The sequence below is a fragment of the Aythya marila genome (assembly GCF_965140915.1).
Source record: "Aythya marila genome assembly, chromosome: Z".
In the NCBI taxonomy this organism is placed as follows: Eukaryota; Metazoa; Chordata; class Aves; order Anseriformes; family Anatidae; genus Aythya; species Aythya marila.
This window is the reverse complement of record NC_139080.1, coordinates 37,924,775-37,938,989: the sequence shown is the minus strand read 5'-3', so window position 1 is coordinate 37,938,989 and position 14,215 is coordinate 37,924,775. Positions and strand designations below refer to the sequence as shown.

Below are 14,215 nucleotides of genomic sequence, written 5' to 3'. Positions count from 1 at the left end.
TCAGGAAAAAGTCCAGTGCATACTACACCTAACAGCAAATTTAACATTGGCTTTAGCATTTAACATTTATTTTTAAAATATAAAAGTACCTGGTGCACAAATATTTATTTGTGAATACTTGCTTTAGTTCCTACCTCATAAGCCCATAGACTTTAGGTATTATAACCTTTCAGGATATCATAACTGCAAAGTTGAATGTTTGTTGAACATTAAAAGCAAGGCAGGAAAACTTTTGTCACTATGCTGCTTCATCAGAAGACCCTTTGGCATCAGAAGCATGGTGGTTTCATGGCATGGGTAAAGGGTGGAGAAATTACCAGGGCAGTGCGCACTGTGGTATGGTGCAGCATGCTTTAGGAGTCTTCAGTTGCCAATTGATGAGAGCAGGGACTAGTAGAGGTCCCAGCCACTTTTGCTGAGAGCATGCAAGGTATATGAGGCATTCCATGTAGTTAATCAGCATCATTAGGTTCCCTTGTGTGTCTTAAGTTATCTAAATGCTTTCTAAAATATTTGCATTCAGAGATGAGATTGTCTCAGCATCTCTCTGTCAGGATTTCTAAACATGTGGCTGTTGCTTTCTTGCATAACTGCACATCTGCCTGGTTGCCTCTCCCTGTGTGAGCTGGGAGTGCTCAGCCTCATTCGAAAATGACCTTTAATGAGGGGAGTGCCATGCACATAAAGCAAGATCACACACTGCAAGTGATACATTAAAAATAATAATAATAAAAAAAATAAAAAAAAAAAAAGAAGGAAGAGAAAAAAAAAGATCCATTTGCAGCCTAAAAAGGCAAGGGGTGTTACATTCATCTCACAGTTCAGGAATTACTAAAGGATTTTGCTCAGCCTTAAAGATGACAAAAACACTTTAGGTAAATCTGTGTGTGAGAAATTTAAATCCGTAGAATAACTATTTCATCATAGCAGTTATAAATGTGAAATAGCGGAGCGTGAAAAAGGAAAGCACTTGTCAATCCTTAGTCTATGGATGTTATTAGGCGTTCATAACATTTGAGTTTCTCTACTGTTGTAGCACATGTTCCTGCATTTTTTTATCAGTGAAATGGGTCTATATGTGAAAAATGACAGGGAAACTAAATGTTCAAAAATAGACAAGAGGAATTAGTCCTTTCATTCCTAATCTGTGTTCTAGGAGCTTGCCAGGGGAGACAGCTGCAATGGTCTTGTGTTATACAAAATGCGCTTTTGCTGTCACTAGAGTCAGTTTGCATTGCTAGTGGCAGAGTTAGCAAGTTGCTGCTCTGGCTGCTGGGGTATAAAATTGCTGGATATCAGCAAGAGTCAGAAGAGGAGGAAGTGAAGAGATCCTAGTTTTGAACTACAGAAAGATGCACCATTCTGGAAAAAAGCTGATCCTGCAGGGCCAAATGCCAGAATGTCAGACTAGAGAGAGAGAGAGATTGAAAGAAAACACTCTTTGGAAAGGAGCATCTCAGAGCAGAATGTGTAGGAATGTGACAGAGCAGCTTTTACACACCATTTCCTGAGGGGATCCAGCTTCATCTGATACTGATGATATTGGTTATAGTGCAGGATATTCATAGAAAATGGATTAAAGAATTTTTTTTTCTTGCATTTGAAAAATTTTCTGGCAGCAATATATGTTCCTGATGGAGTGCATCAACATATTTATGCAACTCTCTGCCTGCTTCTGACAGACAAAACAATCTCATTCAATTCTAGTGGCAGTTTTCACCCAGATAATCTAAATGGTAAACAGCAAATAATGATGATACACATAGATAATTTATCATATCTAGAGTTATTAACAGATAATAAAGAGCAGGGACAGGGAGCTGGAAAGACATCCTTTCCCAAGGCAAAGCAAAAAGAATCCACCTTCCTCCCCCCAAACTTTGTGTGTGTAACAACCTCATTTTTTTATAGGATCATTTTGAAAAGTCAATGCCAATGGAAAGCCAGTCGTTTTCCTTGGCTGGATATTCTATTTCAGACTGGCAGATCTTCATCATCCGGTGAGCTGCTCAGAGGAGCTGTGCGCTGCATCCAGCTGCACATGTGTGCAGCTTGAACATGTGTGGACATCAGCAGACGGCTTCACTCCACGTGCGTCCACTCCCTACCTGTGAAATGGGGACAGTGCTGACAGCTGAATGCAAACTGCTGCGAATGGCACATGCAAAGAGAGCACTCTGTATTTTATTCTGGGGAAATATATTGCTTTTGGTGTCACACAGAGCATTGTAGAATACACATAACATCTGAGTAAAATAAAACACTCCCACTTTAAATCCTTTCCCTATAATCCACTGTAAGCAGTCATATCCATTGGTGTGTTGACTATTGCTTGCATAAGCTGTATTTAACCTAGATTATTGTTTTCCACTTTTTTGAGGGGGAGTAAATTCTGTCACTCCCATTAACGTTGATTTTTTCTGTAAATATGCAGGCAAGAATATCTGTTTATGTTTACTTTTTAAGTAAAGATAATTTCAATTAAAAATTTCTTTTTACGTCTTTTTACCAAACTCAGAGTCAGTCCACTGTTTGGTCAATAGCAGTTACAACAACTATATGTGATCATATGATAAAGCCAGAATTTCTGAATTCTAAACAGGTTTCTCTTTTCCAGGGTGTTTCTAAGAAACTATTTCTCCAAAATACAGTTGCCAATAGACTCACAGTCTGTAAGACCAAAAGGAAATATTGTGGTCATCCAGTCAAACCATCTTTGACCAGATGTCATATGGGTCCCTGGAATTTTTATCTGAAGCAGAGTGTAGCTTTTAGAAATCCTCCAATTTTTATTAAAATATTTCCAGCAATGGAGAGTTTCCAGAAGGAAAAAGGTTGCATTGGTATAGAAAGTATTCATAACCTGTAATCATGAAGAATCACATTTATATTAGCCCTTTTGAAACTTTTTTTTTATCGTAACAGAAGACAAAGTAGAGATAGCTCATAAAGCTCATAAAACAATGAGCTTTATGAGCTTTCAAGTGACATAAACATAGATAACAGAAATTTTGGCAAGACTATACAGACCACACTGCAACCTTATGTGCACGGTCTGACTGGAGACTGAAAAGCTTTGGTATATACAACTGGAAAGTCTGTCTCATAAGTGAGAGCCTTGGAAATAATGCTCATTGTTTTATTTTTCTCAATTTTTAATATGAAGAGCATTGTGAATTATGAGCATTGAGAAATGAATCCATAACTAAGTGACTGCTCTTGGCGCGTTTCTTATGTCAGAATGTGCACAAGGACTGTCAGGGAGTTACCAAGTCAAGATGTTGCTCGTGCTTCACTCAGGGCTTTAAAATAAAGCAAAGCAGTAACCAGCAGGTTCATTAATCAGGCATCACTCCAGCTTTTATGTGGTCTGATTTGCAGAAATTGAGAGATACTACCTCGCTGGAAGCACTGTCAGCAGTTCTTGAGGTGTGGGAATAGTACTTCAGTTGAAACATTTGCTTTTCTTTAGCTTACTGGATGTAGGAAAGGAAACTTTTTCATTTGCCGGGCAGTTGGACTGCAATGTTTCCTCAGGCTGGCTGCATGTGTCTTTCATGGGTAGCTTTGCAGATTATTTCAGAAGGTGATGATGATGTTTAAGAGCGGCAATAATCAGTATTTTCACAGCAGCAAGCTTCACTGCCAGCTGCAAGACTGGAATTCAGGACAGATAGAACTGTGCTAAAGCTTGGGTCACACACAGAGAAAAAGAAAGATTAAACCAGCAATGGCTTGAAGGGCACAGAATGTTTCCTATTATTATTATTTTTTTTTTTTTCTTCACTACAACTTGTTCTGGAAGAGGCAATGCTAATGAGTCTCTTCTCTTGATCTGAGAGGTAGATCAGAGACATACAAGTTGGCCATGAAAAGAACAGGAATATTCCTCAATTTGTGGCACAAAGGATCTGAAATGCCAAAGAACTAGTGACATAGAATGGTGTAAAACATATCATGGATATTTCCAAAAAGAGCAAAACTCTTGTTTTTTTATTTAGTGTTTCAAAACTTTGAAAATGAATCTTGAGATATGTACTTTATCCCCAGTTTTGAATTCTAAACATTTTAAGTATATGCTAGGAAAAGGGTAGGTGAAGGGAGGGAGGAAGGGAGGAAGGAGGAAAGAAAGGGAGAAAGGGAGAAGGAAGAAAAGAAGGAAAGAAGGAAAGAGGTGGTGGTTTCATCTTTTGTAGAGGGCAACAATATTGTACAGGGATGATTTCAATGGGATTTTGGTCAATGAAGAGACTACTCAGGTAAAACACCCTCTATTTGCTTTGGCAAGACTGGTGGACTGGTATGCCACTGATGGATATCACTTAATTATGGAATATTTCTACTACCGCAGAAATTCTCAGTGGATTTGCTAAACTGCTGTCATTTTTGTCTGTGACAATACAATCTATGGCAAACCCTTGACCAAATCTGCACCTTTGGAATTACACTGGTGTTTTTGAATTTGACTCAGTGGGAGACTTGTCTTCCTAAAGGTCATTTAGTAAATGATTTAAAGCCATCTGAAATTAGCACATGCGGATATCTGAAGTACTTACATCATTTATAATGAGTTGTATGACTGGCCTAAGGAAAGAAAAAATCCATCAAAAATTTATACTTTATATATATATATGTAAACTATCATGGCTACAGTAATATAAACATAAACCTCAATATATTTCAACTGCCAGATGTTAAACTCCAAAGCTAATTAAGGTTAGAGAGCTTGAAGTTTTATTCCCTTGTGGATACTGGGTTCAGCATCAGCCTTTCAGTTTATTAAGAAGATACAATTGTAGGCCTAATTAGATGAAGCTGCAACATATCAGTTTACATTTGGAGTGATGTTAATTCTAATCTTCACAACGTACTGAAATTCTAGATTATTATACTGTTTCACATCTAGATACACTAGCATTGTACGTAGTGGTGTAAGCAGAAAGTTAGGTACTGTACCTAACAGACCTATCAGTTATAGTGTTTTTTGTTTTTATTCTTAAAATCTGTGTTCCCTTGTAGCTCTTGAGTTGTTATGAGGTGAACTGTCTGACCTGGGGTCATAAATGATAAAGTACCTTGTATAAGCATGAGAGTTGCTTTCAAGCTGGTGCAGCAAAGAGTTTTCCTGACTTTTCCAAGGCTGAGTTACCTTAGAAACAGAACCAGAAGTATCTGAGCTGACTAGGGCACTTCCAGTCCTAAGAAGAGAAAAATCCCCAGCTGCTTGAGATTCACTTTGCCTAGGACAGCTGGTGCTGCTGCTGGAAGCCACAAAGCTCCCTAGGACTTACTCTCAGCACTGCCTCAAAGCTGCCTTGTGATGTGCATTGTGCAATTTTAAGCTCCTTGCTGGTAGAGCGTGGAAGAGGAGAGTGTGTTGGAGGTCATGGTCATGTTCCCTCAGCAACTGCTACAGTCACACCTGTGAAAGTAATATCTGCTGAGACTTCCCCAAGGAGAGATAATGTGGGTCTTTTTGCCTCTGCCACTGTCGTTGTTCCCTGCCTTTCCAGCGGGACATGAGTTCTGGCCACAGACACTGAGCTTCTCCAAGATTGAAGTATGGTGCCACTCCTACCAGCAGGGCCATCTGGTAATAAACTCCCTTGAGGCCAGGACTGTGCAGTGCCACTTCTAGCCAGGCTGTGCCACTTTCTCTTGTGTTGCTTCCCTGTGTATTCCCCAGGTCTTGTTCCTGAAGCATGCAGAAGACTTTGCTGCCACACACAGTTGGAGGCAGAGTTGTGTTGACATATGTGAAGAACTCTGAGGTCTGGAGATGGGTAGGGTGCAGAAGAAAGGCAGTGGGTGTTTCGGATCTGTTTGCATGCACAGCTGTGCATCAGTGTACCTCATAGTTGTGGAAGTATGCCTGTAGTGCTATAATGGATTACTCGTATGTTGCAAAGTAGGTAGAAGCCACTTACTGCCTCACGTTTCTGTAGCTATAAGATGGAAAAACATGCATTGAATTTTGGCTTTGTTCCACAGGTCAGACCACTGTAGCTTTCCCTACTGCTGTGCAAGATGTGTTTCTTTGGGTTTAAGTAGTAATCTCATGTGTTCTCTGCTGCCTTCTTTTCTTGCCTGCTTTTCCTTTCTCTATCCAACTTGTCTTAACATCTGCTTCTGTTTTTTTTTTTTTTTTTTTTTTTTTAGATTATGTGTAGCATAATTATGACAACTGCTTTGATTGTGGATTGTCACTGACCCTTGCTGAAGAAGCATATTGTCAATCAGCAAGAATTCATCACTTAGCACTGCTGGATTCATTGACTTTTTATCCAACTTTAGACCCCTGCAGTTCGTGAAATGACATCTGCAATAATTTTCCATGCTTCTGACCTATGTCAATAGCTCCTTTATCCAACTGTCTTCATCTGTTTTTATGTGCAAATTGGCTGCTGCTACTGCAAGTCAGAGAATACTGATAGGTTAGGAAAATAGCCTACTGTTCAATTACTTAAAAAATACGCAATTCCTCTTAAGCAGAGTAATCCAACTATGGGAGTCTCACTTTCCTGACTCTGCATGTGGGCAAGAGGAGTTGTGCCAGCAGTCTTAAACATCCCCCCTGCATTGTCGAGTAACAGCTTGGGTCTCACTTGTTCCACAGCCAGGTTATGTCCCTTGGATATTAGTATATCCTCCAATATTCTTTGATTTCTTGTCTTCAATTTAATGTGAAATGCAAATGGACAGTATTGTCAAATGGTATGTTTAAATATAGCGTGTGTCACAGAAAACATGATGATGGCACACCTAAGATATACATCTGACTGTTTTTGCTACCTGTGAGCAGTAGGAACAATTTTTCTCTTGTGGCCTGGTACGGGCCAAGCATAATCTCATTTTCTGCCTGTGAGAGTACCAGGCTCACTCCTGTCCTTTTTCAGCCTGGAGTTTATTCAAATGTCAGTGTTCAGAGTTTTAAGTGTGTGAAGGATGAGGTGTGCCAGGTGCAGCCTGAGACTATCCCTACAGAGAGGCAGGATGCTCATCTGGGGCAATTCCTTCTGTAGTCAAGTTCTAAGTGAAAGTGCTGGAATACTGTCCAGCTTTCTACATAACTGTTGCGCCTTTTGCTCATCCAACCTGACTCCATGCAGATTCATTGCTTGCTCAATGATACTTTATACATTCCCTACTTGATTTTTTTCTGTTTTTCTTTCTCTTTAATCTATACTGTTCATGTGGCAGAATGATGTGGTGAATTATGGCAGTATGAGAAATAAAGCCATGATTATGTTTGGGATTGGGACCTTCAGCAACTCTTTTTCACAGACTAAAGACCCACACCTTCATGTTTAACTCTGCAACATAAAAATAATAGATTTTGTTATGAAATGCATATATTACCTCAGAGTTAGGGTGCTTTTTCCTTGTGCATTTTTTTCCTCAAAATACAAAGGAGTATGCCTTCAACTTGCTTGTAACTTCTGCTTTTTGATAATAACATTTTCACATGTTGGACTTCACGTATGTTTAATCAATTTAAAAATATTTATTCAAGTAGACACCCTCATCACATATATGAAAAACAAAGTAAATGCTGTTTCACAAGCTTGTCTGGTGTTTTTACTTTAAAAATCATAGTGCTTTGATAAATGGGCGGATTTATTAATTTTTTTCAGCATGTGATATTTTTCCCTTTGTTTTTCAAACTTTTTGTCATAACTTATTACAGTGGAGATCTTAGTAGCGTTCTTATATGGGGCTACTTTTTCAATGAATGAAAAAGTAATACTTTGAATAAATGAAAGTGAAAATAGTTTTGTTTCACATAGAGATAATATTTCAGTATATTCTTTAGCATTTAAAGAGGATAAAAGAGTGGCGTGCTAGAATGAGCTCAGAGCAGCTTTTATTCTATAGCATTGTTTTATGAAGGTCTGTGAAGAGTAACTGCATCATGTACAGAACAAGCTTGTGAGTGCTGAAGTGAGAAGACTGGAAATGATGATTGTTTTTTTAAATAGTTTGGTCTCCAATCTGGCTTGGCTTTGATTTCTAGACATTCAGGAAATGGAACTTTTGAAGCTGAAGTCAATGGGAAAATGTACACTGTTCCCCCTCAGTAAGTGTGACTTTATGGAAATGTTAAAATGCACCTCATTGTTCGCATAGAGTCTCTTTTTGGCAAGAGGTGGGAATCTGTATAATCAATTACTCCAGAGATTTTCCTTCAAGGCCTATAGGTTAAAAAGTGTGGATGCTTTTTTAAAGAAAATATTTTTATACAAATGAGCTCTTTTCATACAGAATCAAAGAAATACAGTATATACCAGACATTCACAGTGATATGTGCATGAATACCCATAAAATACTCAAAGGAGATACTAAAATAACTGCTGAGTTTTGACCTGGTCATCATTAATATAATCCAGTCATTGTATAATTTAGCTTAGACTGAAGACTATTGGCAAGTTTTTCTCTTCGCTTTTTTAGAGAAAATGAACAAACTTTAGGATTCAGTGGAGTAAAGTGTTATATTTCTCTAGCAGTGGTATTTTCTGTAAAGTACACTTTATTCATTGGCTTCTCAAATGAGAATATGGGTTTCCTGGGATGTTTTAAATTATACTGTAGGTGAGTGTATCAGTGTATACTCAGTATAAAACAATTACTAAGCAGCTTCCAACAGAAAGTGTTTGCTAAAAATATTACAGACAAGGCTATACTTGGGAATGTGATCAAAGATACTATGTTGTTTTGGGTCACTCTGTCAAGCATTCTGTCTCCCTCAAGACAGTTCACAGTTGCTGTCTGTGAATGGTCATTTTGACTTCCCTCTTCCACTTACATGGATATCCAGAGACGCCCAAGATGAGCCCTCCTTGCATCATATCCATCATTATGGAGCTACCTGTGTTATTCCCCACGCATTCCCATGCAGACATGCTATTTGCTTTTCCCTCTATTTGAACAAAATCAAATGACTATTTTATTTATAGTAATTTTATGAATACATTAAATTGTTGCTAGGTCTTGCATGAAGACAAGCAGTTACGTTTCTTTTTCTGGGTTTGGGTCTGAACATGCATGCTGCACAGCTCTTCTGCAAAATTACTCACTCTCTCATACGTTTTCCCTAACGTTTCTAGGAGCTGAGGAAATAGGAATTATGGAAAACATCCAGAATGTATTAGGGGCAGGGCCTGCGACAAATACATATTCTGAAGAACAGTCCAATTTTTGGTAAAAGGTGGTAAATAAGATCCTAAAAATATCAGTCCATCACTCAAAAGCTAACCATTAGCTATGCTACTGGCTTGCACATTAACTCGGTTGATACAAGCTATTGTACAAATACAGCATGTACACAAATACGAACATATATGGATATACAGAGTTCCTTATGTGTCAAGTGATTGTTCCAATAAACTGGAATTGCACAGTGAGGCAATGTTTGTGATTTCTTGAACTAAAGAACTGTCTGATAATTGTCATTAATGTCATTTTGGATAAAGGGAAAAAAGAGGAAAGGAATTGATTTTTTTTGTTTGTTTGTTTGTTTTGAGGCATCAATATAAGGTTGTATCAGTCTCCATATGCACTATGATGCCTTTACATTCAGTCTTTTTAATGATCAGCAGATATTTGCAGCTGAATATGGAGTAAATAAATTGACAAAACATATTTTCACAGTGAATTGTAAAGAATTTTGTGATTTGTCTTGTCAGGAAAACCACTCTTGTTCCGCCATATAGAAATGGTATTAACTTGTGTGGGTGATGCTACCTCCTGGAATATTTCACACTCCTCTGGCCCCATTTACAAAAGGAAGGTTTTTTTCATAGTTCTCACAGTTGCTGTGAGTACTTCTCAGAGGAGCTTAGATGCAGAGGAGTCCCTAATGCCAAACTAAATGCCTTGTGTCTCTGACTCACAGGCCATAATAGCAGTGTTGGTGACTACCTTCTTCCATTGATGCTTGTGCACCTGAGTCAGTCTGCAGTGGTAGAAAGTTTAATTCTCTTCTGCTATCTCATTGTTTTTAATTTGTGGATCTTTTCACAATTGTATCAGATCCTCAGATTGTGTTGGTGGTTGGCCTTTGTAACTCCTCTCTTCAGACTCAGATATGGATGAGTTTTCATAATGAGTTAACATACATGTCATGGTGTGCTCTGTATGCTTGTAGCTTGTGTCACTTTGAAATCTGTTGACTTAAACAGTTTTGTCTGTAATTTTTAAAGATGGGGTAACATGCTCATGTGACTCATTCCTTCAGCTAAAGGATGAGTCAAGGTGACAATAAATACTCATTCAGCATAGAAATCTTGAGACCTCTCCTTCAGCTGAAAATGTTTCTAGCACTGACAGTCAAATCTCACGATAAGGCTTGGAAGGTGGATCTGTGTAAGCTCTGAAAAACAATTTTTTTCAGACCTGTTTGCTTATTCAGACTTGTTGAAGCTTTTTAGTTATTGACTGTTAAATATTAGTAATAAAAGAAGAGAGGCCCATGGTCTAAGGCAAACCAGGCAGATACTGAGTTAGAAATCAAGTGGTACTTAAGATGCTCTCAGCTGGCTTTGGATGCATTGGGAGGGATGGACTACCTGCAGGAAGTAAACTGAAGAAAAACAAGTTTCTTTTGCAAGGGTCCAGTGTACATTAGCAGCAGGTGACAAGGAAGTAAGGTTCATTAAAGGTCAGTTAAAAGATTTTTTTTCACGTAGGAGAGATTCACTTAAGAGGAATAGTGAACCCATTTTAAAGCTGTCTCATCAGTCTTAAGACAGTGCTTACCAAAGTCTTCTGGTTCTTCCTCTTTTGTCCTCTGGCCAGTTACACTCTACATCTCACAGGCCTCCAGTCATCAAATTCCTAAGACTGATTAGCTGCCCACTTCTGTTGAACAACAGAATGTTGAATAACCTCTAAGAGGTGTTGTAAGATCTGATGGGGACGGTCAGCTCTCAGATTCTTGAGAGGGTGTCCACCAAGATGGATTTCAACTTGAGCTGAAAGAGGAGCAGAATCTTTCTTTGAAGCAGAAAAGGATTTATAATTGTTACAAGAAGACTAGAGAAATGGATTTCTGTGTGAATGTTTTGTGATAGTCCTGTATTCTTAAACTGGACAACTTCTCTGGAAGAACAGTCTTAACCCTAAAGTTAATTCTCGAGAGGAGAAAAAAATAAATTCCTCTTTCTAAAGAAAATAATCAAAACCATATGTTAGGGGTGATAGAGGTGAAGGTGGTATGGATCTCAAGCAAAATTTCTGGACCTGTGTCCACTATTTTCATAGTGGACCTACGTCTCTTTAAGGACCCCATGATTTGAAGCTGAATTGTGAATGCATGGTGGGGATTAGCTTGCATACAGAAAATGTTAATACCATCTCTGACAAGTGACAAAGAGAAATATGTAAACTGAAAGTAAATTTCTTTTATATGTATGTGTGTGTGCATACACAGGTATTCATAAACAGCAGAAGTTAAAGGTGCAGAGTTGGGTGCTAGGAGGAAATGGCTGTCTTGCTTGGGGCGAGCTGAATTGAATTTTTATAGTTATATCCCATGAAACAATTCAGCAGAAATATGAGCTGTCAGGAAGCTAGATGAGTGTAAATATAACCTAGGTTTCTCTGTGAATAGTTATACTATTTACGTTTATAGAAACTAACTCCTATTTAGACTAGCTAATGCAGAAATGACTGCAGAGTCCGATCTACTCTAAGGTTGATATCACTTTCTGTGTCGCCCTTTCTGAGTGTGTGATGAATCTATGAAGAACAATCAGATAGACAAGAATATGATTTTCAGAACTAGGTTTTTAACCCTTATTTTTGCTTTCTCGTTTCAAGCACTTTTTGTTGATGTCATTTAATTTGCCCTTGTGCTCAATACCCACCTCTTTCTCCCTGTACTAGTAGCTCAAATAAAGTTCCAGAGCACCTGGCTGAGAGAATCCTGACAAAGAGTCGCTCTACTAAAAATACAGTTTAATTCACTCCAAGTGGTGAAGATGATCTAGATATTGGTTAAGCACAACATTTGAATATTTTACTGGAAGTTTTTATTTTCAGGGCTTACCTGAAAAAATAAAACTATCAGAAACTCAGCTAATTTCTCATTGCAATGTACTGTTATGCTTTGTAAAAATAATTGGTTTTATAAATTTGAAAAAGGTTCAATTCTAATAATGAAAAATAATATAATAATAGCATGCAAAAGATGATTGCCAATGAAATCTTTCTAGCAGGGGATTTAAGTAATTTTTCAAGGAGATTTGTAGCACTAACTAAATTGGACATATTCCCTAGTGAACCATATGCCAAGGTGAGCTGTGCATTCCCACTGCCAAAATGAACTCTTTAACATGAAATATATCTTGGACGATGGTAATGGGAAACTTCCCAAGATTTCACACATTTCTTGATAATCTCCATGGAACCCTAACACTTACCAAATGTTTTCCTGGTTGGCAGGTGGAGTGGATACAACAGCAGGTGGTTAAAAGAAGGATAAAGAGGGATTATAAACCTGGAGGTACCCAATCCACTTATTTCAATGATCCCAAGTGGCCAAGCATGTGGTACATGGTAAGTAAATAAAGAGTCATTGGCTTTGTTTCATGCCAGCATTTAGTTGTCTGCTGTGATATTTTGAAACAGGGAAAAATACTGTGTTCAGAAGAAGCAAACTTCCTTTTTGTATGTAACTAATGAAGGTCTGTAAACTCCTTGCAAGTATTACAAGAATTCCCAGTGGGCCATGCAATAGGAAACTTTTATTAATGCATTCATTCATGAATGCTTCCTATTGCAAGATGTCTTGGGAATTACTTATTAGAGGATAAACTTTCAGCAGTGAGAAGGGAAGGAACTTAGCCACAATCTGTGAGAGCGGTGAAACCACTTGTTTTCAATGTGCCTAATTCACTGTCTCAAACATTAATGTGACACAAATGTCTTGTGTCCTGAAAAAGGAGAAAAGAGCCCAGAACTCTGCTCAATGTTATAATTACACTCTTTTTAGTAATGAACAATTGCATTGTTAAAATAAATGGATTATTTGTGCTGTTTTGCATCTGACATGAGTTGTGTGTTTTCAGAGCAAACTTTTTTTTTTTAACTTTTTGCCTGGTAGTCACAGTTAAAGCCTGCAGTGAAACTTCTTTAGTCATTATGTTTTTTAAAATGTCTTCATTTTGCCCAGGAATGAACAAATAAAATATCCTATATTTAGTTCAAGAAAGTTGGGGGGTAACAAGTTATGCAATTGCCTCTAGCTGACACCTTCCCATTTACATTGTTGTGGACTTGAACCCTTTCCCTGCTGTTTTGTTGTTGTAGTTCTAAGTCCTTGCATCTTGTTTTTTCACTACGTCAACACCGGCAGCAGGACACTCAGAAGGTTTATGACTTGATAGATTTAATTGCTTCAGACAGGGAGGAAATTATGCCTTTCTGGCAACAATATTAAGGATAATTTTCCTGTAAGTAGACATTGTCTTTTCAGACTTTTTGTTAATTCCAAAGCATTAGTTTATTATTTTATGTGAATAAATAAGTTTGTCCTAACACAGCGTAACAAATATTTTAAATCATTTTTATATTCATTTCATTCTGACTTGTAGTTCATTGTTGCATGCATTAAAAAAATAAAAATAAATAAATAAAATAATAGGGAAAGTAGGGTTACAGCAATTTGCAGCTAACTCTAAATAGGTGCTCTTAATAAATGCAGATAGCCAGAAATCCTCATCTTCAAGTATATTTCACACATGAGCATGTCACCAGCCAAAAAGTATAGTAGCTTTGCTTTTCAGTTTCCAGAACTCCAGTATTTTAATAAGAGGCAAAGTAATAACTTCAATTCCAAAACTCCTCTCATTTTTATTAAAGAACTGTACTATTGACTCATCTTTTCCCATGGAAAAGTGGTTCCATCATAATTTTTCTGAACTATTGGAGATTGCAGTGTTTGAGGCAGTATCTATCCTACATTTCTATCCTACAGTAGAAATTCATTTTTTTAATTGCTGCATTGTGTTGATACAGCAGAGGGTTTTTTAAGCAGTTCATTGTCCACCTTGAAAACAGCTTTTATTCAAAATATAATACTTCTCAGAAGTTCTTTGTGAAAGCTGTATAATTTTGTGTAATTGGATCATGGCAGGACTTTTTTCCAGTTGATTTTAATGTGTGTACTTGTTATCTTTAATACATGTGTTTATTCAGTCTACTTATCCTATAAATA

The 14,215-nt window shown here is 37.6% G+C and overlaps 1 protein-coding gene across 2 annotated transcripts in view; it reads left to right on the top strand.

Annotated features, from left to right (window-relative positions):
* The window catches only part of PCSK5 (proprotein convertase subtilisin/kexin type 5), a 253,825-nt gene that overhangs the window by 33,480 nt on the left and 206,130 nt on the right, over nt 1-14,215 (top strand). For both annotated transcript variants that reach the window (XM_082784364.1, XM_082784365.1), the window contains exon 3: nt 12,442-12,555. In XM_082784364.1, the coding sequence (XP_082640490.1) occupies nt 12,442-12,555 (114 nt within the window). The remainder of the gene's footprint in view (nt 1-12,441; nt 12,556-14,215) is intronic.